This window comes from Drosophila serrata, unplaced genomic scaffold (assembly GCF_035046125.1).
Source record: "Drosophila serrata isolate PLE 108 unplaced genomic scaffold, ASM3504612v1 contig_382, whole genome shotgun sequence".
Classification (NCBI taxonomy): Eukaryota; Metazoa; Arthropoda; class Insecta; order Diptera; family Drosophilidae; genus Drosophila; species Drosophila serrata.
In genome coordinates, this window is record NW_028257280.1 from 7,182,096 (window position 1) to 7,207,590 (window position 25,495).

Genomic DNA, 25,495 nt, shown 5'->3' on the forward strand with positions numbered 1-25,495 from the left:
ACATCGGATGCCGAAATACACGGGCGCCAACGAATCATCTGAAAGAAATCATTAAATTGTGGGTGTACCTACCCAGTCAGAGATCGTTGGGGAGCATTAGCCTAAAATTTAATTTGTAAAAATTCTGTAAGAAATTGTGAATAGCGCAAGGCAGCTGTCTGGTTGTTTTTTTTGTTTTGTTATTGAAAGGCGGTGACGTCAGGCCGCCACAAATTGATCTCAAGGTCGGAGTCGACGGACGCGTTTTCATTTCACTTGGCACACTTGACTGTGGGCTGTTGGCTGCTTGCGGCCACCTAAATACATTGCATTAAGCGTCCACTTTTCATATCTGGTAGCTTGTATCTTTTGGAGCAGGCGGGAATAACCAGTGAATCCAATGGATGCAAGGGTGACTGGACTGACAGTGCTCCTCTTGCTGGCTTGACCATAGAGATCTCGACGATGTCAAACGATAAGATTGAATTACAAAACAATTGTTGCTCCGCGTTGTTCATACATATGCATATGGTTATAAAGTATTATATGGTATATTGCCCGTGGGTATATATACAATTAATTGTTTAACAAAAGCCAGCGACTCAACACATGTCTGTTGATATATGACATTAACAACAGCCCTGAAATGTAGAACGAGCACTGTCTGTATTTTTAGTTAGATAACAAATTTTTAACAGATGCTGCCTTGCTCACAACTTTTTGCTAGTCAGTTTCTCCAGTAAAATAATAGTAAACTATCTTTATCTGTTTAACAACATTGCACTTTATTCGTTTATTTATATTGACTGCATTAGTAAAGCTTAACCTATTACGCAAATACATATACGTTTAGATATTACTGGTATAAATTAGGGGACTTGTGGGGGTTTTACTCAACAACTTTCTAAAATTAACATTAATTCATTTTAAATTATTTGATATATATTAGTTTATTTCCGTTTGTCTGACAAGCGCACCTTGTAGCCGTAGGGATATATATAAATACGCACACACAACTCAAAAGTACATACACATCTATATGATTATATATTTTTTTATTTTTGCTAATAAAACGTCAACTTTTGGTGATCAATTCCAATTCTCCGGTGCACAGTGGAACTGGTTTCCTGATATGTCCCAAACACATCATAGCTTTGTTTATACCTTCGGCATATAAACAAATATGAATTGGCACTTCCACTGTTATCAGGCACTTGGGATACGGATCCACACGTCCCACTGTGCATTTAGTCAATTCAAGTTGATAATACACATGTGTGTATTTTAGCTTTGCCATAAATATTGCCGCCTTCTCGGAGTGTGTGCGTGTCTAATTAAACTACGGCTGACATCATTTTTCTGTTAACATATTCGTAGTTAAGCTCATTATATCGCAAGACACAATTTCGTAAAGTGATTAGTTAGTACATCCTACATACAGCACAGGATAATGGGGGGGCCGACAGGTTCCATTTAGCCTGCAATGGAAAGATGAAAGAAGAAATTCATTAAGATGGGAGCAGCATCTCGGCAAGGTCATAAATCCCCAATGAACTATATGTACGTGTTCGGTTTGTTCGTGTAGCAGTTGCTTAATTGCAGATCAAATAGATCATTCGATCGGAAAAAACAATGGGAGCCCCTCCGAGGCTAAATACCAATTGCGGAGGGGCGCCATTTTATACCCTTTGCAAGGGTATTATAATTTTAGTTAGGATCTTATAACGTTGTGAAGGAATCATTTCCGACCCTAAAAATCATATATATTCTTGATCAGCATCAAGAGGCGAATCTTTCTAGCCATGTCCGGTCAAAATTTAATTTTTTAAAAATTTTGAAAATTTTATAATTTAAAATTTTTAAATTTTAAAATTTTTATAATTTAAAATTGTCGAAAATTGACAAAAAATTTAATTTTTATAAATTTTAAATTGAGTATGCAGATTTATGAACCTACCAAAAACTAACATAGGACCGTTTTCCGAATCAAAATTAATGCATTTTTGGCTTAGCTATGAGTTTTTTAAACTTTAATTTGTCGAAAAAGTTGTCATATAAATATCGATTTAGAAAATGCGATTATTTTAAACTTAATTATGATAGATTTCTTATTCGACCCTATAATACAACTGCAAACTGCTAGGGTATATAAATACCGGCTTTCCAAATTGTTTTCCTTTCTCGTTTTTAATAATATTTATTATTTTATTTTCAGACCCCTCTCTGGCTTTATTTACAGAGTATCTTTTAACCAAGCCTCCCCTTATTGGGAGAGAAACACGAATAAATACAGAAAATAAACGCAAACGCGCATGGAATTAATTTTTTGTGTGTTCGGTTTTGGTTTTTCTAAAATGCGCAATTGCCGCCACCCGCCTTGGGGTTTGTATGAATTTATTTAAACTTTTGCGCTATATACTTGGGTACGCAAAATCGATTTCTACGAACGAACGGAACGTCTGTTTATTTGCATATTTTGGCTTTATAGTTCGAGTGAAAAATTCCAAAGAGATTCAAGGTGGAATAGGACTACCAGTGCGTCTTAGAACGAACGAGTTTCTTATCAAGTGATTCCAAAATATCTTCAAAAGCTCTCTCTCTCTGGCATAAACAACACATCAGGAATTTATGATTTTCGTGGGCAGATCTTTTTTTAGGTCCCCACATTACCCAATTTGTTCGGCACTACTGACTGGATCACCTGGCCGGCTGATAGCAAAAAGTCTCGCCCGTTAAGTAAGGTAAGGTAAGGTAAGTAGTGGAAATGAAAAAGTTGCCTCTGTAGCATGGCAATGCACAGTTAAGCGCTATAGGCCTTATCGGGCGACCTCAGCACATGACCGTGAATGGAGGGGAGGTGGGAAGGGAATTAATCAAATCGAAAGAAATACCAAATTGGGCTACCAGCTACCGAAAACATAGGTGTGGTCCTTTCGATGAGAAGGAAGCTACTACAAATTTGAATCTCAATCATTTATGGGCAACCAAATGACTGACTGACTCATGACAGAAACTTCCGTTGCGAAAAACCTATAGTCAGAGTCAGAAATGTTAGCCAAATGCTTCTATATGGGGCTCGGGCTCGCTCAGCAGTATATGGAGACCGTTGAACAAACAAACAAACAGACCTGGCATTATGTAAAGTAAACAAACTAAAGACGAGCCCCAGCCAACGGAAGGGCGGCCCAAGAAACTGAAGCGTTTTTAATAGTTTTCCCATTCGGTGCGAAGAACGTTGATGAATGAATTCCTGCCAGTAAGAGATCAGTAGAGCAAAATATAATTATTATATGTAACTACTACTACTATTTTAAGTTCTTAGTGATCATCTTTAAAGAATGCAATTATAAGTTTAACGTATTACACAAAACAGATAACTAAAATTGCTTTCCAAGCACATAACAATTTATGATCAGACCTAGACTTACATGACAGGTAAACCCTATTAAGTCGCTTAGATATTCCTGAACACAAAATTATAATATAGTTCAACAAATTATATATATTATATATTTTTCCATGGCTTTCTCTGCTCTAATCGTAATTACCGATTAATCTAAATTTTCATGCATCAATCAAAAGATAATAACACTTCAGAAATCGTGAATCATCAATGGAAATTTCACAGTCCAAGTTCAGCCTATCGAGTGGCCACAGTAATTGGCAGTTTCACCTCCCAAGGCCGGTCCACACCCAAGAAATGCTCGTTTATGGCCCATCAAACTGCACCCCGTCATGCTCTCACCTGCTCGTGTGCTCCACTCCAGTGGAATCCTGCTGGCTGACCTGTAAACCCATGCCCGCGTGCCACGCCCCTTGCCTTTTTACAGGACGTAGTTGCGCAGCTTTTCGGTGGGCAGGGTTCGATTAGCGAAAGAGACTATCGCAGCTGCCGGTTGGCTTACGGTCAGGTCACAGAAAACATGGCACTGGTTATCCGTGGAGCTGTGCGACCTCCTGGCCACGAACGCGAAGATGGTCTTCTTCTCGGAGTCACCCTCACTGGTCCACATCCGGTTCTCGGGGTCAATGGCGCAGTGTGAGATGACATCCGCCGTGTAGTGCTTCCGGAAGAACTTTTTGCGTGTGTTATCCGTGAGGGTTATACCCTGCGAGGAGACCTTGAAGTGCACCTCCGTGGGCTGCGGCATCGGTCGCTGGGCGTACATCATCCGGATGGCCTTGCGGATAGCCTCGTTTCCGGTCAGCGACTCTGTGTCACAGGAGAATAGCCACAGGACATTGGTGGCGGCACCGTGCGTAAGCAGTTGCTGCTGAGCCGGTGTTGTGGCCCTCACCGGAGGCACTATATCCCGGTCGGGCAGGCGGAGCAGACAGGGCAGCGCCAGCTGGCTGATGGAATGCTCAAAGACCAGCGCGGACAGTGAAGTGAAGACGGGCTCATCGTCGCAGCCCTTTAGATGCACTCCCTCCGGCGTGGGCTCGATGAGGAAGTGACGCACCAGCTCCGCTGATCCTGCCGGTGGCTGGGCTACTCGAACCACCAGACCGTAAGAGTTCTTGTACGTGGTGGAGTCGCGGACCAGAAAAGTGCCTGGCTGAGCCGAGGCCAATAGAGCGATGGCATCCTCACGGGTCAAGTTGGGCTTGTACCAAAACTTGGCCGAACTCCGGGCAAACCTCACGGAATCAGCAGACACCTCCAAAGGTGGTAGAGCTCCACCTCCGCGACGCGGCCCCGTCTGGTAGATGGACTCCGAGGCCAACTGGGTCGACCCAGTTGATGATGCCGACGAGGCTGCCCCAAAAGGCGTGCGCGGTGTGACCGGAAAGGCGGGCGTTTCTGGCCTGCTGGTGGGACTAGGCGTCATCTGCACTTGGCCATTGGTATTTGGGTTGCTCACTCTCTTCGCACTAGTGGCATAGATGGGCGAACCCGGCGATGCCAGCGATGGCGATGGCAATGGAGCTAGCTGTGGCGCAGCGGCCGTGGAGAGATCGCGACGTGTGCGCGTGAGCGTCTCCAGGTGGTTCTGGCCATAAACGGCGCCCAGTTGCTCCAGCGGCTCCAACTGCTGGCGTTTGTGGGTCGCTTCCAAGCTGTTAATTGTGTGATAATTGCGTTCCATGGTCGTCCGACGATTGACCACGCCATCTGGCACATCCTGCTCCCGACGCAGATCCTCGAAGTGAATGTTGCGCGTGGTATAGGGGGCGGGCTCCTCCTGCTGCTTCAGGTCGTCCAGGTTCAGGTTGAACTCGAAGTCGTAGTTGTACTTGCTGTTCGCCGGCGCATTCCTTTGGCCAGTTCCAAGACCGTTTCCACTGCCATTCCGCAGCACTCCGTTTCCGTAGCCATTGCTGGCATAGTGGTGGCGCTGGGGCGGAGTGGGTGGCACTCTCTGCCGCTCCAGCTCCCTTTCCCGTTCCTCCCTTTCTCTATCCCTGTACTCGTTGTACACCTTTTCCCGTCTCTCGCGGAGCTGCTGCTCGAAGGTATCTCTCAGCGGCGTCGGTGTCGTGCTGCCCGATCTGTAGTGGTATGTGTTGGCAATGGTATTGGTGTTGGTATTGCTGGAACTACTGGGACTGGGACTAGCGCCGTTTCCGAGTGTTTTGCGCACCAGCAAAGGGCTCGTTAGACGGGCCGGAGGCTTTATCATATCGGTGTTGGCACCGTTACCACTCCCCTTCCCGCTTCCACTGCCAAAATCGAACGAATCGAGGAAACTATCCGCTCGCGTCGGTGTCGGAGTTTTGCGTAGCGGCGTCGAAGTTTTGGCTATTCCATAGCTAAATGGCAGCGAATTCTCGCGCGCGTGATAAGGTATTCCATTGCCATTGCCATTTCCAATTCCGCTTCCACTTCCACTAATATTCCCATTTCCATTCGCCTGCCCATTGCCATTCACATTATAGTTTTTATAGTAATTATTGTTATTATTGGCTCCGCCGTATTGGTATTGGTATTGGTACTTGTGGTCGGCGGCGGCAGCGCTCTCCTCGTACGGCGACCGCATTGTTTCGCGAAATCCAAAAGACTGATTGGGAAAAGCGAGAAGATACAACTCGCGGTGTAGAGTCAGCTTGGCGTTGGTGCCGTTGGGGCTCCGTGCTCGAGTTCGCTCTGTCTAGCACTTGGCGCTCTCTCCCGCTGACTGTGTAGCGTGCTCTCGGCGTTTGTTGGCCAACAAACAACACATCAACCTCCTCAAGTGAGTGTCTGTGTTGGTATTTTTGGGCACAGTGGGGCCAGACACACATCAGCACTCATTTAAAGTGATTTTAAGATTAAAAAAAATTTTTGCCAAGCCAACACTGCGTATACGTAATTTTGTACATAGTGCGTATGAGTAATATTTTCAGTAATTAATTTCATTTAAATGTTTTTTATTAAGTTCTCTACTTTTTCAATGACATTTTAACACTTTAACATTCAAAATGGGTTTCGTTATCAACAAATTTAAGAATATTACTCATACGTCTCGTGCGCCATGTGAAGCAATTAAATAATGGTTTTGGCAAAGGTTTGTTCAGTTTATTAACATATGTGCAATCGAAATTAGAAACTTGATTTAGTTTAAAGTTAAATTAATAAAAAGGCATATCTAAAAGAATCTGTATTCTGTTTTAAGTAGTTTCTTGACACTTTTCGCGCCATTTCCTAATTAAAAAAGTCCACTGGCATGTCCACATTGTTATTGCGAAAGCTAAGAGCAATGTCAAAAATAGAACTGACAAATTTCCATGAGTATTTAATGCCCCACGCCCACTGTAGCTCAAATACGTGCACTCACACATGGTCCAAAGGTGGTGTTGGATGCCAGGAGAGATGCCTCCATGAGAGCCCCAAAGAGTGAGAGAGCGAGAGAGACGGCGGTGATGTCATCCCCACTTATTTACGAATACACACGAACGGGCGAGCGACAAGCGACGATCGAAGCAACCGAACTAATCAAAACAACCTATCGAAGCCAATAGAGATTAGGGGCCTCGTAAAGTCGCATCCATGCACGTTGGACGCGAATTGCGATCAAAGAACCCGCATGCTGCACTTGCAACCAGAAGCGATCGGAGTGGAATCCAAATCGATAAGATTCTCTCTCTCCGGATTGACCTGCTCTCGCAGCAATCAACCCCAATTGGGCCCATTTAAAGGGGTAATTCAACGATGGTACCCACTGTAGCGGCGGGCACGTTCCCCCGATTGCATTCTTCGTTTCGTTTCGCGTTTCCATCAATTAAATTGCCTCAGATTCTCCATCTCTGAATGGGTTTTATTTGTTTTTTTTTTTGGTGGGTCTGAAACAGAGACGATCGTCTTTCCATTTAAAAGGGGGCTCAGTCTTATCAGCAAATTGCGGTCTATTTTCCCAGCAGGTTCAGGTTGCACTTTCCAATGAACTTTTGCGGCTATTACGCATACACACGCGAACAAGAAATCAATACACATTGGAAAAGATAGAAGAATTTTAAATTTTTGTTTGAAATAGAAATTATTAGCAGGCCAACACTTCACAATTGTTTTGCAAATATCATATTAAAAAAATTAAATGCAATTAATTTGTTTACTTCCGAAAACTTATTAATCATTTATTCTTCAAAGGGAACTTTCGGTATTTCTGTCGGTGCATCGCATAGAGAAGAAGCTGTCGCATCTTTTTTGATTTCTCAACATTTTCTTGTAGAAAGTGTCGTGGTGAGCAAGAGCAGCAACAACAACAGTGGCAAATACAAAGCATAACTACAAAAGCTAGGGCAATAATATGGCTGAAACCTCAACCACCAAGTGACGTCAGTGGGGCAACAACAGCGGAGTACAGCAACAACAAAACTAAATCAATTACAAAGATTATTTTTCGCTTAAAAAGTAAATTAAAAAAGAAGAGAAAGATGAGTGCAAAAATAATGGGGCAGAGATGATCTTCCTCTCCTTCGTCCAGCAGCCAGCGGCAGCAGTTGTTGTGGGTGGCAAATAAACAAGTTGCTCTTTCTCTCTGACTTCCTCTCTGAAAGCTCACTCACTCTCTCGGTGACCCGTCATCATCTAGCGCTCTCGCTCCCGCTCTCCCCCACTAGCTCCATCTCTTTCGTTGGCCTTAGGTCCCTAGTTGGCAACTCGTTTACCTTTTTTTTTTTTTGCTTTTCGCCTTTGGCTCTGAACATCTGTTGTTGTTAACTCTTTCGCTGTTGTTGCAAATCTGTTGAAACAAAAACAAAACTTAGTGCGGAATTTTGGAAATGCCAATCACAGCCATATGTGCCATATGCTGCGACAACTCGAGATTGCGGACCCATGTGGCCATCTAATGTTGGTTAAACACTGGAAAGCCATCGCCCAGACTGTTAACGACATTTTGAGTGTGGTTTTTGGGCGTGAAAGATGCGATATGCGATTTAATTGACTCCAAACGTTAAAATCATGTGATCGTTTTGATTGCCACTCGAAAGTTGACTCAAGACTACAGGTTTCCATGTGAACCCCAAGGGGATCCTTACTTTATAAAATGGCATACATATATTTAGTAGTATTTTATATATTTATATTAATATTAGGTTGATTTTGTCGAAAATATGGGAAAAGTCTTTCACCTTCTTAATTTTACTTTAACTCTTTTAATTTTAAATTATTGACTTTGCTGATAGATTTAACTAAATATTTGCTGAAATCGTTTTCATTAAATTAATGCCCTTCACGCACTTTGTAAAAATTGTAATAATCTTTAATTTAAATTTATATATTAGATGATTGAATGTTCAAAAACCTTCCCCTTATTCAAATATTGAAAAACATATCCCCGTTTTATTGACGTTCATTGAATTTTATTGAAATTTTGCGAGTTAATACAAAACCGAAAATTGAAATTATTGCAATTAACATTAAAATCGCCCGCTCACCGTTACAATGCCACTGAAAAAACGTTTGTTGTTGTTTAATACTATGGTTAACTGATTTTACAATTACTAGAAGAGAGTGTGTCTCTGTTCTTGTCTACAAAAATGTAAAATAATAGTCACATTTAAAATTGCATAAATTCTAGACAAGTGTAGATGTTATAGTATGTCGTACATATTGGTTTTTATTTTGTTTTTTTTTTTTTGGAGAAATTCTCATGCATAAAATGTTTCTGTATTTTATAATCATTCTTCTGTTTTTTTTTTTTTTGTATTCGTTTTTGGTTTTTCATTACTTTGTTTTGTTGTAATAATTTGGAATTATGCATTATATGTTTTAAATTTTATTGCATTTTATGTAATTAAATATATATAACGTACATCACAGCAAAACTTTATAATTTTTTTTTTGTTTTATTTTTCACTTTGTTATACTATAAATATATATTTTTATGATAAGCTTTTGATTTTTGTTAATTGTTTGAAAATAATAATAATAATAGTAATAAACCAGAAGAGAGTTGTTAGAGGAAAACTATTCGATGGAAACACCTAGTATTAGTGCAGTTAGTTCAGGTTAGACGGATAGAAATTGAACGAACTGAAGTTAGTTAAATTATCGGGAAACCGGATCGAAACGAATACTTTTGTTAAGGATAAATGTTAAAGTTACTTTCTGCTTAGCTTGGTTGATTGAATTTTTTACATATACATACTCGTAGGTAATTATGTCAGTGCACGTACAAAAGGTATTCAATTCATGTATATAATATATTCTATATATAATTATTCGCTTTTATTATAACGTTCTGTTATTGTGACAAAAATAAAATTTTATTTTGGTTTCATTCGTTTATCCTTCAGTTTGATGTTCCTACTAATAAAATTCTAGAAAAGCACAACACCTTTACATGGTCTTTTGGAAATACCATTATTCATTTATAGATTTTTTAAAACAAGAAAGAACGCTACAGTCGAGGGGTCCGACCATGCGATACCCGGTACTCGATATCCTTTTTGAAAATTAAATTGCATATCTTAAGGAGTTGGCATCAGAACTTGTTTTAATTGAATATTTGTAAAACAAAAATCCTATTTAAATTCTGGTATTCAAGCAAACAATTGACTGATTTTATTGGTAAGATCGAAGGACACTCTACAAGTACCGGGCATATTAAATACACACACATTTTACATATACATATACTAGGTATCAAGATTTCGGTAATGCATAGCGTTATTAAGGGTCTGAGAACATTTGGGGCACGGGAACATGGGGACTCGGGGTGGGTTGTAGTGCTGGAAACTCTCGCTATAAGCAACGGATGCCCCAATACGATACTATGCGGCTTGCTGCATAATACCCGAAAAGGCTAAACTAACGTTATGTATGTATATCGTTCACTTTCACAAAAAATCAATGCTATCCATAGTATAATATGCTATAAAAAGTTTGTTGAGTTAGTTTCAATGGTTTTTGTTTTTAATACGAATGGAGGGCAGGAATCATTTCAATTTACTTGTTCTTCGTGTTCTTCTCTCATATCCTCGTTTGGTTTAGTTCCACGTTAATTGGTTAGATAATTATTGTATGGTACTTGTACATGTATATTGGTAAAAATTGTTTGCTGTCCTTCCCCGCTGCTTCAAAGGCTAGTGCACGTAGTTCGCATATCATAAGGAAACTCTCTATATATCTGGGTGTGTGTGATGATACTTTATACTTGCAATATTCTCGCGCATCTGATGCGAAACATTAATTTGTAACTTTAGACATCCTTCCTCTACCCTTACTCTCTCGCTTTAATAGACAAGTCACATTGATTCAAGGAGGTTTATATGTTTATAAATATTTAATGCTGGTGTTTAGAGCTACAGACGTTACAGTTCGAAAGGCAAAATACTACGGAAGTAGGTGGACGCCGCCAGCTGGCCCTGGAAAAGTCTGGCTACGGTTACGATACTCGTGTGTCCTCAATTTTGCAAATTGTATTATGTTTAATTGCGCACACGTCTACTACAAATACATTAATAAGCCCACCAAATATACATATGTCTCTAAATTCTTATTACGCTTGGTATCCCTCTTCTCTCGTCTCTAGTGAGTGTGAATGGTGTGTGTATGGTGTGTGTATATATGCATCTATATAGTATATTTGCTGAAACGCTTATCATCCGCTCCTCTGGTTTAGTCGATTTTAAAGATTGCTTATAAGTTTCAAAGTTAGTTGCTTCCGTTTATAGTTACTAATTCTCAAATTCTCAAGTAGAAACGAAAAATATATATATATATATATATATGTATATACGATTTATGTTTCTTTTAAAGATATACCGTCTCGTCCTTTGCATATTTTGTTGTTTGGTTTTGCTTAGTGCAAGAAGAAGAACTTCTTCAGTGGGTTCAGTTCGTACAATTAGTATAAAATGCAATGCACTATATATATGCTGGCTTGTTTTTATGTATGTATATGTTCTATTAGGATAAATATAGTACGTGGTTACAAAAAGAAACTAATCATAATAGTAGTAATTACAATAAAGAACGAGAGGAAGCAGCAAATATGCAAGCTCAACTCAAAAGCAAAAAACACTAAACATAAATCCAAGTTTCAAATCTAAGTATACATATACATATTCCATTTTGTGGTATTTACTGTATTTAATTTTGAGTTATTCATAGGTATAGGCGTGTGTGGACAGCAACAATTCAAGATACACCATTTCCTTTTTTGGCACCGGCCTCCCAAAGTCCATTAATATATTCGTTTCTTGGAGACTAATAATTCCTGAACTCCCCACAAATTATCAATAAGTGATCCTTGGGAGACCGACTCCAAGCATAAGATTACATATTTGTTTGTTCGTATATAGTTATTTTAACGGATATTTAGGATATCCTCGAGTGGGAAGAAGGGACAAAAGAAATCTATAATGAATTTTGTGCAAATCTTGGCATATATACAGACAGACACTTGTTACTCATTCGGCTTTAATACACGCAAATATATTAATATATAAGGATATCCCTAAGTCAAATTCTTGGTGGTATGCCTATATGGGTTGATCCTAGTTACTCACATACAAACTAAGGTATCGACAAGCTATTGAAGAAGCTGGCTGCTGCGAGATGTGCAACGGCGTGGCCGAGGTGCAGAATGAGTCAGGCTCGCGCCAGAATGTTGGCGCTTAAATATAGCTGAAGGGGAAGCATCGACGGTTTGGCAGTTGGATTCGTTGCGCGGTTGATGATGGTGGGTTGGCCGCAAGCTGGGCTCTTCCCAAAGACTCCCATACCTCGTCCACTTGTCGTTCAACAGGAAAAGCCAAAGCTGCAGCTATGTGGAATTGCTAATGCGTTTCTAAGGCGCTTAGGCCGCTTGGCTCTGCTGGGGATTGGCGGTAGCTGCTGCTGCTGCTGATGCAGAGGTTCCTGCCACCTCGCCGCTGCTTTCGTCACTGCTTAAAACGGATTCGGCTACGGCCGTTGCCTGAGCCTGCGCCTGCGCCGCATGCTGCTGTTCGGAGCAATCAAAGTAGTCTGAGGCATTGCCACGGCAAATTGGACAGGTGCGATTTGACTAAGGGGTTGGAGTTACGATTTAATAATTTGTTTCGATTAAATAATTGCAAATACTCACGCGCAGCCATTTGTCCACGCACTTGGCATGGAATTCGTGGGAGCAGGGCAGTACTCGTAGCAGCTGGCGCAACTCAAAATCGCACATGCACACCACACACGAGGATTGATCGCCTGAGGAAGGTAATATATAATAATAAATAAACTAGGGATTATAGAAAATATCGATATATTGATGTTGTATTGATAATATAGCCTTATAGCGAAGTTTTCCTCTCGATACTGGGTGTATTAAGAAGTGAATAAAACCATTGATTTTTGTTGCCTACTTATTTGGGCGTTTTATAAACTCCCGTCTTACTCACCGTTGTGCACATCCGGATTGTATTTGTAGCTGGGCAGCTGATCAATTTCATTGCGGGTAAGTCCCCTTGGCTTCGCTTCGCCCAATCGCTCGGCCAAACTAAGCAACGCCTCATAGTTCTCCGTCTCATTGGTGTCGCCGGAGCTCAGATCGTGTTGGTTGTAAGGCGATAGAGGGAACATGGCCCTAGAATATAACATAATCATTAGTACTTAAACGATGTTGCATGGACGGAAAACATACAGGAAGTTGAGCAGGAAGCCTGGGTTAATGATGCTGGAGGTGGCCTGGATCTGCACCGGGGCTTGGTGGGCGGCAAGCGATTGCGGCGGCAGGACATGACGATGACCGTGGTTCGCCGGCCAGAAGCGCGGGATGCGTCGGTGGGGCGGGAATGTGCGTCGATCCGACGAGATGATAATCTGCTGTGGCCCGGTGGACATCTGTGCGGTTGCCTGGGCGGCGACGGCCGCTGCAGCAGCCGCCGTGGAATGTAGGTGGTGTGTGGCGGCCGCAGCCGCCGCTCCGCTCAACGGAGTGATGTGAATGCCCGGTGGCAGCTGGTGAGCATGCGGATGGGCATGAGGATGAGCGTGCGGATGGCCATGGGGACCAGTTGGCGGACCACCGCCAGGGCCGTGATGTCCGTCCAAGTGGTGTGCGCCCGGTGGTGCGATGGGTCCCAAATTGGCCACCGCAATAGTGGCCACGTCCCGTTGATCCTGGTGGGCGCTCAACTGGGCCTGAGCCAGCATCTGCTGTGCGGCAGCTGCAGCGGCTGCCATTTGTGCCTGCGACGGAACCGGTGTCACTTGCAACGGCGGTGGAGCCGCCAGTCCTGGTGGTGGGGCAGCGGCAAAGGGTTGCGTGTAGACGCCGTGCAGGTGGCAGGGCGCCAGACGGGCCTGCGCCGGTATCGGATACGTGCAGAAGGAGGCCCAGAAGGGTTCTGAGGGACGTAGCTGCAGGCTGACGGGCACCTGGTTAAGGTTAAGGTCGACCATCAGTGATGCGGGTGGCGGTGGCGCCGGTGGATATCCCACACCAACCGCCTGCTGGTGAGTTGGCGGTGGCTGCGGCGCTGTTGGCACCTGCTGCAAAATTGGGCCCACCGTGCTACTGGTGGGTGCTCCTCCAGCGCTTCCTCCACTGTTTCCCAGATCCCAAGGCGAGCGCTGAGCATGTGGCGGCGGCACTTGTTGATGCTGGGGACCATAGTGTGTCTGCTGCTGGTGATGGTGCATTTGGTGATAGTTTGAAGGCGGCTGCTGTTGCGCATGCGGATGCGCCGGCGGACCGTACTGCTGCTGTGTGGAGGTAGTTACGTCGCGCAGTCGCGGACGACGCAGCGGCGGACTGCCCTGCTGCATCTGGATTTGAAGAAAATTATATTTTAAACTACTGGTACTGGTATTTCCCAGGAAGCGGAAATTAAACTAATCAAGGAAAATATAAATATTTCCAAAGTAGCATTTTGGCTTTTATCGATATCGAATTAGAGTGCCCAGCATTGATTATACATTTTGAAAACTCTAAAAGCAATCTTTTTTGAAAAATATTTTTTAGGGAAATGTATTAAATGTTTAATTTTTCCATCTACCCCATTTCTTACCTGAGTCATAAGACATCGGTGCTGGGGTGGCGGACCGTTCTGGGGCCTGCCAGAGATGCGGCGACGCTTGCGCGACGGACTGTCCGAGTTGAGTCCACCGTTGGGACCGTTGTTAAGTGACAGCGAGGAGCCCGACAATCCAGATCCCGATGGAAGTTCTCCCATTAAACCGGGGCCACCGGAGGATGTAGAGGCACCACCATTGTTGTTATTATACCCCATGTGCTGGTAATGGGATCCGTTGCGTCCGTAGCCACCGCTGCCGCCTCCATTTCGCATGAAGTTGTACGAGGTATCAGTTCGATCCCGGTGGTCTGGTCCGCCCTGATCTGAGTTTCCAAAGTGCTGGAGGAGGCAAGATATTCAAATAAGACTTAATGCAAACTAAACTTTAAAGAACTTACATTATTCAAATTCCTGTCGTTGTAGTTGCGCTGGTGGTGTCCAGAGTTGTTGTGACCGTTTATGGACGCGGAGGCATTGTTTAGGTGATTGTCGGACATGTGTCGGCGTCCATTATGACCGTGTCCGTTGCCATTGCCGGAGTAGTCCCTCGTCAGAGCCGGACAAATACCACCGCCTCGTCGATAATTCATATAGTCCGGTGGTCCACCTCCGTTGGCGTTACCATTATTACCGATCCCATTCCGGCTGTTATTGTTGTAGCCACCGCGCTGCTGCTGCTGCTGGTGGCCATTGTGGCCAAGATTGGCGGAGTTTCCTGGTCCCTGTTGTCCCTGGCTGTGGCTATTGATGGGTGCGGATGCGTTATTAATTTGATGTGGTTGTTGTTGGGGCATCATCGACGACGCAGACGCAAACGAAGACCCATGAGGAATTATATCGGTACAAGAATTTACATTCACAACATCAGTAGGATTACTATTTGTTGTTGGATTGGTTGGATTGAGAGTTGTTGCTTGGTTGTTGGCTGAATTTGAATTCGTTCGTGTTAGCGGGAGGGATTGGCGATTAGTCTGTTGTTGTTGTTGCTGTGGGTTATGCAATGGATGGTACTGGTGTGGCGGATGAAACAGGCGCCGGGATGCGGATGCGGATGGATGGTTTTGACTACTATGCGGCGCCAGATGGAAATGGCTCTGGTCCCCTGAACTGGGATGGGAATGTAAATGGGGATGGGGCAAAGGATTTGGAATAGGACTGAAGGTCACTAGGGAATGGGAGTGGGCGAGGGGATTGGCAGGTGCTAGCGTGAGGCACAAGCGGGCGGGATTCAGTCTCACCAGGGAAACGGACATGGAACCATAGGTGTGGGTCTGTGGACACATCTCATAGTAGCTGGGGTACGAGCTCTGGCCGTGATTCGGCGGGGAAGTACTACTAATATAAGGCTGCTGCTGCGGAGGACGCTGCTGGCTATTTGGAGGATGGCTGCTATTCGAATGAACACTGCTGTGTGGTGGTGGGTGGTGCATTGGAGGAGGATGTGATGGATGTGGGTGTGGGGGGGAATGGGGATGATTAGTGTGACTGTGGCTCTGAGTGTGACCATTGTTGTTGCTGTTGTTGTGATGATGATGCGCTTTGCTATTATTGTTATAAATACAAGTTCCGCTAGAATTACTTGTTTGTACATCGCTGGATTTTCGATTTTGAGGTTTGCAGTTGCAGTTTGTTTTAGATAATATGTAATACATATATACGTATATATAGAGAGTATATAATATTCGGTTGTACGAGATACAGTTGAAAATTGTTCAATCAAATCAATGCAGTAGCAGTGTGTGGTAGTATTAAACACAACCCATATATAGTTATTTGTATGCAATACATGTACAGGTAGTAGGTAGTAGTAGTAGTAGTGGTGTATATATGCAGAGTGGTAGCCACACACACATAATATACGTTATTTATATAGTTTTTATTATTATTATTATTTTGCAGTAGTTTTCGGTTTTTTTTTTATATGAAGAAGAAAGAAAAACGAAAAAGATAAAAATAATATTTATGTAAATGGCAAAATGCAATAATTAGATATTAGTTTAATATAGATATAGGTATATAATATCGATATGTACACACATTTAGTATAAAACAAATACGTACGTACTAATTTGTTTCACATCGTTAGCAGATTTTTCTATTTTCCTTTTTTTCTGCTATTTTTTATTTTTTATTTTTTTTGGCTTTGAATGCATTTTAGATGGAATTTGGTTAGTTTGCTATTTTATTTATTTATTTGTGGCTCGCTTTGATTTTATGCACACTACGCTTACGCTTAAAAATTTATATCGAAATCGAATAGGAACGTAAACGGAAACGGAAAAGAAAACCACAAAATGCCAATCGCACACTGTTCTTCACACTATTCAAAGTTAACGTAACGTAACGTTCTCACTAGCACTAACACGAGAGAAATTACATTGGATACGTATAAATATATTTAAGAGAGAGAGAGATAGAGAGAGAAGAGAGAGAGAGAGAGAGAGAGTGCTGGTCATGCTCCAAAACTATACAAAAGAGAACATAAACCGAAAGAATAAATAAACTGGTACAAAAACAACTCGTACGTATATAAGTTACGGTAAGCTTGAGCTTTTCTTCAGCCTGTGTGAAAAAGCTTTTACGAAATACTTTTTTTTAGAATTTTTTTTATATTTAGCGGGGTGAGAACGGAAACGGAACAGAACGGATAGGGCATCCCAAAGGATCGTGATCGAGCTGGGCACACACTATATGGTAGAACTTAGGCCTATTTACTTATGTACATACACACACAGCAATAGAGTGGGGGGAGAGGGGCGTGTCTAAGCGCCCAACTTCTAAACGTAATCGTAATGTAACGTAACGTAAGCCGGTGTCAGCGCAACGTAGTAGTATGCAACTCTTACGGACTAGATGCAAAAGCTGCGATTGCAACTGACTAGAAATCAAAGAACAATTATAGAAGACGACAAATTAAAGAAGAGTATTAGAATTATGTACTGGATAAACGGAGTGTGATAAAGACCATACAATGCTGCTCTTGTTCTTATTATTATTGAAATTGTTATAACTGTTATTGTGGCTGGCTTAAAGTTACACACACACACGCACAAACAGTAATCGGCATTAGAAGAAAGATAGAAAAATAGAGCTAGGGGAGTAAATCATAAGGGGAACGAAAGATAAGGAATGCTCGAGCTATGTAAACAGTTGATTTTTCATCTATTTGGTTTTTTTTCGGTAATTTGTCGGTTTTGCATTGTTTAAGATAATTATTATTATTTTTTACTTATTGTTTTTTGGTTGGTTTTGGTTTTTGGAATTTCTATGAGGTACATTTTGATTAAACATTCTAAGCCGCAGTGTGCAAAATGCAAATAAATAAGTAAAACATTAAGCTGAGTTTGTTGATTATTTGCAAAACTCGACTCGGTTTTGGGCCTCCGACCTACGCAAAGTTAAGCAGAATACATCAATCAATCAATAGTCGTCAATATACTTAGCTATCAATCAAGAAACTCAACTAAAATGCATCATTCATAAAATGTCGAAATCGAAAGAAAATTACAACTAGTTACGGTACGGTTTGGATAAAGAGGAAATTTTGTAACTAAATTCATACTTGGCTTGCACTTTTCACGGTTGCATTTCACATATTTAGTATTATCGCATTTATGTCTGTTGTTGGTATTTCAGGTTTTGTTTTTTTGTTTTTAATTTAACGAATAGCGTAAAACGTGAAGCGACACTATGCGCAAAACGAAAGAAAGTTTACCAAAGTAAAAAATAACAAAAATATAATTTAAAATATTGTGGGTGGCGGCGGGATTGGGTTTAATATCGGCGGATATGTACTGAACCTATCTGGAAAATTGCTTTGATGTGGTATCTGTACAATCCTAGCTGCCTATAACTCGATAAAGAATGTATACATATGTTACCCAAAAATATTTTGTTTCTGCTGGGTCTTAAATGTTAATTGTCAAACTTTAAATTATTTACTTAAACCTTGCAGTATTATTACTTCCGCTCTAATTAATAAGTTTAATAATAACTTGGCGCAAACCAAAATGGTGTCCTTATATCCCGTTTCCAAAAATAATTGAATTTTAAAGTTTCGTTGTCAAATAAAGCTTAATTGAATATCTCCGAAAGTGTAGGGAATATTTAGATAGTGTCTGTATTGTTTTTTCAAGAATTTTATTACTTCTAATAATTTTATGTTACGAGAAGGGAATATATATTAATTTTTTTTTAAGTCACTTATTAAAGCTGATTTGTACTTGTAATAATTCTTATTCACTTCTATTTCTGCTATTGGATAAGCCGTTCTTTCGATGATGCATGAAAAGCACTTACCCGCCCGAGTTAATTATTTAACTGCTTACAAATGTCGTTGGTCGCTGGCTTTTCCGCCGGAGACTCCTTCGTCGCGCTGCATTTTCATTAACAAATCAATTATAGCCACTTAAGCGAACCGGCTGATTCCTGCTCTTAACAATCTAAAAGCTTACAAAGGAACTACGAGTAATTGCCAACTACCAACGCGGGATATAGTCGGTGGGAGGAGGGAGATAAGCCCCTGGGGGTGTTGTTGATGAGCCAGACAGAGAGATAGAAAGAGAGAGTGGGGGCGGGTAGAGAGAGATAGCATGCTGGTAAGTACTTAAGTCCGTTAGGCGCGCTTTACTCAAAATCAAGATGAAGCGTTCGGGACAAAAGAAACGACTACAAAACTCAAGAAATATTTTCTACTTAATAAGTTTGGTTCGCCATTTTCAAGTGCTTTTCATGCATTTTCTTAGAGAACGGAACTGTTTTGAAACATGGAACGTTCTTTATAAGATGTTACAACGGAAATGAATAGTTTCTGATTCGGTTAATACGGTTTCTTCTACGGAACTTAACACTGCTCCATTGTAATATGGTAATAAAAGCGGTTAAAAATGTACATACGATGAACATTAAGTAAATCAAAACTCTGTTCTTGCTGGGCAGTGTACTATGTCGTGTGGGTATTGTATGTAAAATGTAATGTGAATGCATAGATACAACGGTAATTAGTAGTTTGTGTGGATGGATTGTAACGGTAACGGATGGTTAGAGGTGTATGTGCCAATCTCGACGAGGAACAGAACACAAAAGGTACAGTACGCAAAATAGAACGCAAGAGAGTTACAAATGATCGAGGTATTATATATTCGTTATGCGATGCAAGCTTTTTTTAGTGCTTCGAAAATTCAACGGTTAGGACCAATTTTAAATGTTTTCTTGTTCTTGTTTTTGGTTGCACTACGACACGCGACATTAATTACAAAATTCTCCCTTTAGCCTAAAAGCGATTTTCGATTTTTCAGTTCAGGTGTGGTTTTTTTTTTTGGTTACGAAGTAATCGATAGATAGTAGATAGAAAGTAGATAAACTGTTCTAGTTGTGGTGGGGAGTTACAAGGATATGTCTTGTTAGTCATGGATGGAAGGGGATCAGGTGGGATTAAGGGACTAAGGGATCTCGGGAGCGGTTCGGATTAGAGTCCTGATGAAGTGAATTTTGAAAGTTGGATACACTCATCGGTAAAATACAATTCAAGAGTATTTCGGAATTAAAAAAGGAACAATTTAATTTAATTTACAAGCTTCTATTAATCAATTTTCTTAAAACAAGAATAAACTCAATGCTCTCGAATATATTTTAAATAATTTCGAAGCGTGTAAGTTTATCCATCTCAAAATAATTTTATAATTCGAATCCTTTACTCTACTTCCGACAAAGGACTCGGTAGATTATTAAAATTCACTTAATGCAGAACTCTAGTTGGGTTGGGGTTCGTTTCAAATTCGCTTTTTTTTTGGTAGGTTGTCACTTAAGGCTAACATAAAACTTGATCGCTGAAGATCGCTGCTTAATGCAAGCGGCTCTCGGCTCTTACCAATTTGAATTTCTGCCATCGATAGCATCTTTGTTATTGACATTGTTGTTGTTGCTGCCACTGTTGTTGTTCAAATTGACATTGCTCCAAGGACTGTGGCCAGGTAAAACGGCATTGTTGTTGTTTGAGCGCTGTTGTTGTTGCTGCTGCTGCGCATGTTGCTGCTGGGCATGCGGATGTGGGTGTGGATGCGGGGAGTAAAGCATGCGACCGCCTAATCCTCCGCCTCCAGCGCCGCCGTTACCGCCACGATGCGAGCGGACCGATGAGGAATTGCGGGAAAAGGGACGACGACTGCTGCCCCCATGATTGTTGCTCTGGTTGTTGTTGTTGCTGCTGCTGCTGCTGGCATTGGAGTTGAGCATGCTGCTGCAGTTGCTGCTGCTACCGTTGTCGCAGTGGTTGCTATTGTTGCTTCTGCTTCTGCCGATACTGTTGTTTTTTATTCAAGAGTTTTCTTTTGACTTTTCTTTTATTTACGCAGCTGTGGAGCGGTAGAGGAAACGAGAAGGAAACGAAACGATTTTCTTTTAAAGTGGCCGCTTGTACACTTAATTATTGCTGGCCCCGTTCCGTTTGCAATCAGTAGAATTTTAGCATTAAAATCCAAATCGATCAAAGTTCATATTTTTTTGGTGGATACTTGTATAGCTTGCGGCTTTTTTTTCAAATTCGCCGGCATTCGCAAATGCTTAGAGTGTTAATAATTTTCCTAATTTTTGTGTAAATTATGTATTTGCGTAAAAAATACAAATAAGTGTCGAAGTTTGAAGTTTAAACAAAATGTATATTGTGAAAAAAATGTTTTGCTAAATGTATAAATCATAAAAAATCAGTATTTAGCCATTCGATTAAATCTTAATTAATTAGTACCTTTGATAGATGTTATTAATTCTTTTTTTTGCATTTTTGTAATATTTTTTTATTAGTGAAAGTGAATTTCCATAAAGATATACAAACAGTTCAAGTACTTGAGGTTAAATCAAATTAATAAACTCGATCGATTCAGATTCCCACCAAAATCCAAAACGGAAAGGGTTTTTTTAAATGCTCTAGTTTTTTAAATGAGATTTCTTGTTTTTGATTACATATTTGTGTTTGTTTGTTTTTTATTTATTTATTTAGAAAGTATTCTAAGCCGGACCCGCACTCCAGAACAGAAAGCAAACAACCAACAAGCCAACATGCTCAATAACAAAACATTTATGGTTTCTCTAGTAGGCAAAATACTTACTTAGGCAAGGATAATAAAATATTTATATATATATATGTATATATATGTGTGTGTGTTTATATATTGAGATTGGGTGTGTTTATGTGTGGATATATATATGTAGATATTTATTGTAATATCGTAATAAATAAAACAGCAACAATTTTCAGTTTGTTTTAACAGTGTAGCTTTAATAGGTTGTCAATTAATTATATGGAACTGAGATGAGATACGTGCGTGGTTAGTTCTTCAACTATTGAGAGGTATATAAGTACGATATTTATGTATATAAATTCATGTTCGGGGGTATATGTATAAAGCTGCCGATACAGATACGGATATATACGATATACGACGATATATAAAGAGTTAACAGTTAAGGGGGAATATTATATTATATGTATGTGTATATGAGAGCTAACTCCGCCGACTCCTTCCGCAGCAAATGATAGTAGGATAGATAAGTGGCAACGACAAATTTTAACACTTCCAGCATTTTTCCAGTTTTTCGAGTTGTTGTTAAACACGATAACCCATCGTTAAGCTTCCCTCTCGCATATATACATACATATCTATATCTAAATGTGTGTGTTTTTCGTTTTACATGAGCGTGTCAACTGAACAAAAACAATATTAGTTAGTGGTACGGTTTCGGATAGGGTTCTTGGGTATGAATGGTATGGGGGGTGGATGACTGATTACAAAACTTATCACTTATCGCCCGGCGGGCAGTTAGTACAATCGAAGGATTCCAGATCAAGAGAGCGACAGATAAAGAGGTTACACTTAACGTACATGTGTTGTGTGTGTATGTTGTTGGGGTGTGTGCTCTATAAGTAGGTAATATAAATAGTACTAGGCATAAAGTAGAAAACGAACATGTGCAAAGTAAAACAAACAGTGTGACAAAGTCGTGTTGTCGTATATAGAGTATATAGTATATAGCATAAATGGACGGGTTAGATCGTATTTGGAACCATTAAGAGAACATAGGACAAATACAAATAATTACAAGGTACTTGGTACTCTTTTTTTTCTTGTTTTTTCTTCAGTCTTCTATAGTACTTTTAACAGGTATATAAAAAAACAACAACAACAAAAAAAAAACAAAGCTTACAAACTAAAGCCGTTCGGTTGCCAGTTGCGGTAGACAGTTGATTGATTGGTTGGTTCAGGTTGGTTGATAGGTTTGTTGGTTGGTTGGTTTGGACTTGTAGGCAGTTCGAGGATTATTCTTTTAAAAGTTGAGCTGAGCTTGAGTTGAGCTGAGGTTGAGATATGTGCAGTTTTGCAGTTGCAGTTGCTGTTGCATTTGCGCTTGCTTTGATAGTTGGTCAGTGAGATTGAGATACAGATACAGATACAACAGTGTCAACGGCAACGGCAAATGACAGGATGGCGGTCTTATGTGGTACATACGGGCATGTATTTAGTATACATTTTTTCGGTTTAGTTGCTTTTCGGTATCAGTATCAGTATTGTTGTTGTTTTGGTTTCTTAATTCTTTATTTATTTTACATGTGGCTATATACGTGAGTCAATATAGGGGAAACACTTGATGATCGGTATTCGGTTTGAGAGACGTGTGTGTTAAAGAAGCGGAGCACGTCTGGCCACGGCCGTTAACAATGCAAATTTACCACCAAAACCAGCAATAAAATATTGTATGTATGCTAAAACAAAGAAAATAAAAGTAAAAGAAAACATTGCTATTACATTCAGTTGAGAACTAATTACTTGAATCGGTTTAGTTTGGTTAGCAATAAATGTATGTATATAGTATGTGGATATCAAATATTTAAGTAAATACCTAATTTATATTATTTATAAAAGCCTGGTTTTAATTGCGGCCAATGGTTATTAATTAATGCCAATGTAATGCAAATTAGACGTAAAAATAGGCAGGCAGATACAATATACAAATGCTTGACTATAACGACAATGGTTGTAATTGTGGTTCCATCATATACAGTTGCTGTTAAAATAATAGTGCTTTGGGCTGTAATCTCTTCCCTTGGTCGAAGTGGAGCAAAATATCTTTTAAGAATAATGGTTAATAGTTGGAAGAAAAAAACTTTATCAAAGTAATAAAAATATCAGGGCATAAACAAACCTCAATAAATGTAACATTTCTAAGAAAATTATTTATTGTAAAAGGGAAACTGAAGCGAATAGTTGTTAGTGATTTTAAGCAATTAATGTGTTTTAAATAAAGTAATATTCTAAGTAAATGTAGGAAGTATTTAAAGAAATGTGACCTTGTTATCTTTTTTAAGTTTGAAGGTATTCTAAATTCAGTTGAAGTAATTTATGACACAATATATGTAAAGTGTTCAAAAAATAGAACTTTTGGCTTATTATAGGTTTATACTGAATTTTGGTATGATTAAATTAAACAAAATAAAAGGTAATTCAATGTTAATTAAACTTCTTTAAATGAAACGGAACTTAAATCGTTGCTGCCACACAATGGGATAACTATTTTACGTTTATCAGTGCATGAACGCCCCTAAGTGATTAAGATATTTGTAATAAACATTAGTTTACGGATAAGATAAGCTTTCTAACATAGATAAAACGCTAAAAGGGGTCTACTGAGGTGATGGAGTATTAATACGAAAAAAAGAAAGCAACACAAAAGGGCTCCCCTTCAACGCAACACAGAAACAGACTACTTTTCGGCCATTAAGCTCTATTATTTCCACCACAACTGTGCCTGTGTATGCGTATGCCCAAGGAAGTGGAACTCCTCTAAAAGAGTTTCTGCGTGCGAATCGGTTCGAGTGGAGCGGCTGTGGCTGCGGCTATTCATACTTGGGCAGGGTCGGCCACTGCGTTGGGGTCGCTCCACACGGTGGCCGCCCTCTCAAAATTAAAACAATAAATTATAAAAAATAAACGCATATATACACACATACACACATAGGCAGGGCTGGCATCAAAATATACTATTTTCCCATGGAGTCCGGACCCCAAGCAACACACACACACACACAAAGGTTGACGGACGGAAGTGGAGAGAGCTATGAGAGGCACGGAGCGGCATTGAGAGTGCGAGAGAGGACCCACCTAGCCATGTCTGGCCGTATACGAGTATGTGTGTGTGTGTGTAAGTGCCCCCTCTTGTTGTTGCTATTGCGTAGTCATGGCAGTCAACTTTATCGACGATTGCTCTTTTTCTCGTTTCGTTTTCGTTACACACACTGATTATATGAATATGTGAATATGTATACTATAAAACGCTTGTTGGCTGGCTGGTTTTTGGCAATTACGCTGGCGTTTCAAAACACAATGATTTGGCTAAATTGCGACCAGTGCTTTTCTGGTATACACAGGCCGATTTGCATAGGCTGCGAGGATATCTGCACTTCACATACACACCATTAGGCACACACGAACGCATTTCGAAATAGGAGTCGCACTCATGGGGGCTGGGAGCGTTAATTGTATTCGAAATAAAACGGATAAATAATAGTACACACCAGTCGCAAGCGAGACGAACAAAGACGCTGTGTGGTAAAATGTACCCAGGCGCTCCTCTCTCTTTTTCACTGCGAGTGTAGATATGGAAAATCGAAACTCTGTGGCTCTGCTCTCCACTCTCGCCATCCCGCTCTCCCCCGCACACGTACAAAATCAACACAAGTTCACACATACATACAGACGTGAACTCACAATGACCAACCACTTCGTCACCAGCAGATAAAAGTGCTGGCCTTAAAATACTGCGTTTTATGTAATTCCACTAGATACATACGTTGCGGAAACAAGCACAATTTATATCACACGAATTCATATTACACAAATAATAATCGTCTTTGAATACAAATTGCACTTGTATCTTTATTTTTTTATGGGAGTTTACCTCTTCGATTTTCGACCTGAAAGCTATTAGTGGTGGGGTATCATCGATGGCACCGATGTTTTCGGAACATCGACAACATCGATGTTTTGCTGTCATCGATGTTTTTTCATCTCTAATAGCTGCGGGTTGGTAAGAGACGCAACGATGTCGG

General features: G+C 40.6%; 2 protein-coding genes and 1 long non-coding RNA gene across 25 annotated transcripts; 1 reads left to right on the forward strand and 2 right to left on the reverse strand.

The window, feature by feature from the left end:
* Positions 1–739: 739 nt before the first annotated feature.
* On the reverse strand, positions 740–7,776 carry by (focal adhesion protein tensin). Its single transcript, XM_020954396.2, has 2 exons — positions 3,725–7,776; positions 740–1,457 (listed from the first exon to the last, which is right to left on the reverse strand). The coding sequence occupies exon 1, from the start codon at positions 5,958–5,960 to the stop codon at positions 3,804–3,806; it is 2,157 nt and encodes a 718-aa protein (XP_020810055.2). The 5' UTR covers positions 5,961–7,776; the 3' UTR covers positions 740–1,457; positions 3,725–3,803.
* Positions 1,277–2,301, forward strand: LOC147642598 (uncharacterized). The gene is made up of 2 exons (XR_015273418.1): positions 1,277–1,539; positions 2,195–2,301. It is a non-coding gene; the product is annotated as an uncharacterized LOC147642598 (long non-coding RNA).
* Positions 7,777–8,741: 965 nt separating the features above from the next.
* mura (ring finger protein murashka) lies at positions 8,742–25,484 on the reverse strand. 23 transcript variants are annotated; one of them, XM_086840799.1, is made up of 10 exons: positions 25,345–25,458; positions 22,597–23,152; positions 20,267–20,750; positions 15,977–15,990; positions 14,796–15,322; positions 14,392–14,736; positions 13,023–14,149; positions 12,781–12,965; positions 12,477–12,589; positions 8,742–12,416 (listed from the first exon to the last, which is right to left on the reverse strand). In XM_086840799.1, the coding sequence occupies exons 3-10, from the start codon at positions 20,629–20,631 to the stop codon at positions 12,207–12,209; spliced, it is 2,886 nt and encodes a 961-aa protein (XP_086696925.1). In that variant the 5' UTR covers positions 20,632–20,750; positions 22,597–23,152; positions 25,345–25,458; the 3' UTR covers positions 8,742–12,206. The 23 variants fall into 23 exon arrangements, with proteins under 23 accessions (XP_086696925.1, XP_086696927.1, XP_086696914.1 ...); XM_086840801.1 differs by lacking the exon at positions 15,977–15,990 and having other exon boundaries at positions 14,796–15,138; XM_086840788.1 differs by having other exon boundaries at positions 14,796–15,990.
* Between the last annotated feature and the right edge of the window lie 11 nt (positions 25,485–25,495).

Excerpts from the sequence above, each read along its gene's own strand:
- by (XM_020954396.2), bottom strand. The coding sequence starts at position 5,960 with ATGCGGTCGCCGTACGAGGAGAGCGCTGCCGCCGCCGACCACAAGTAC.
- mura (XM_086840789.1), bottom strand. The coding sequence starts at position 20,631 with ATGCTCAACTCCAATGCCAGCAGCAGCAGCAGCAACAACAACAACCAG. Across the intron at positions 15,991-20,266 it reads GATGGCAGAAATTCAAATTG|CGATGTACAAACAAGTAATT; the intron begins GTAAGAGCCGAG and ends TCGAAAATCCAG. Across the intron at positions 14,150-14,391 it reads ACCGATGTCTTATGACTCAG|ATGCAGCAGGGCAGTCCGCC; the intron begins GTAAGAAATGGG and ends CTTCAAATCCAG.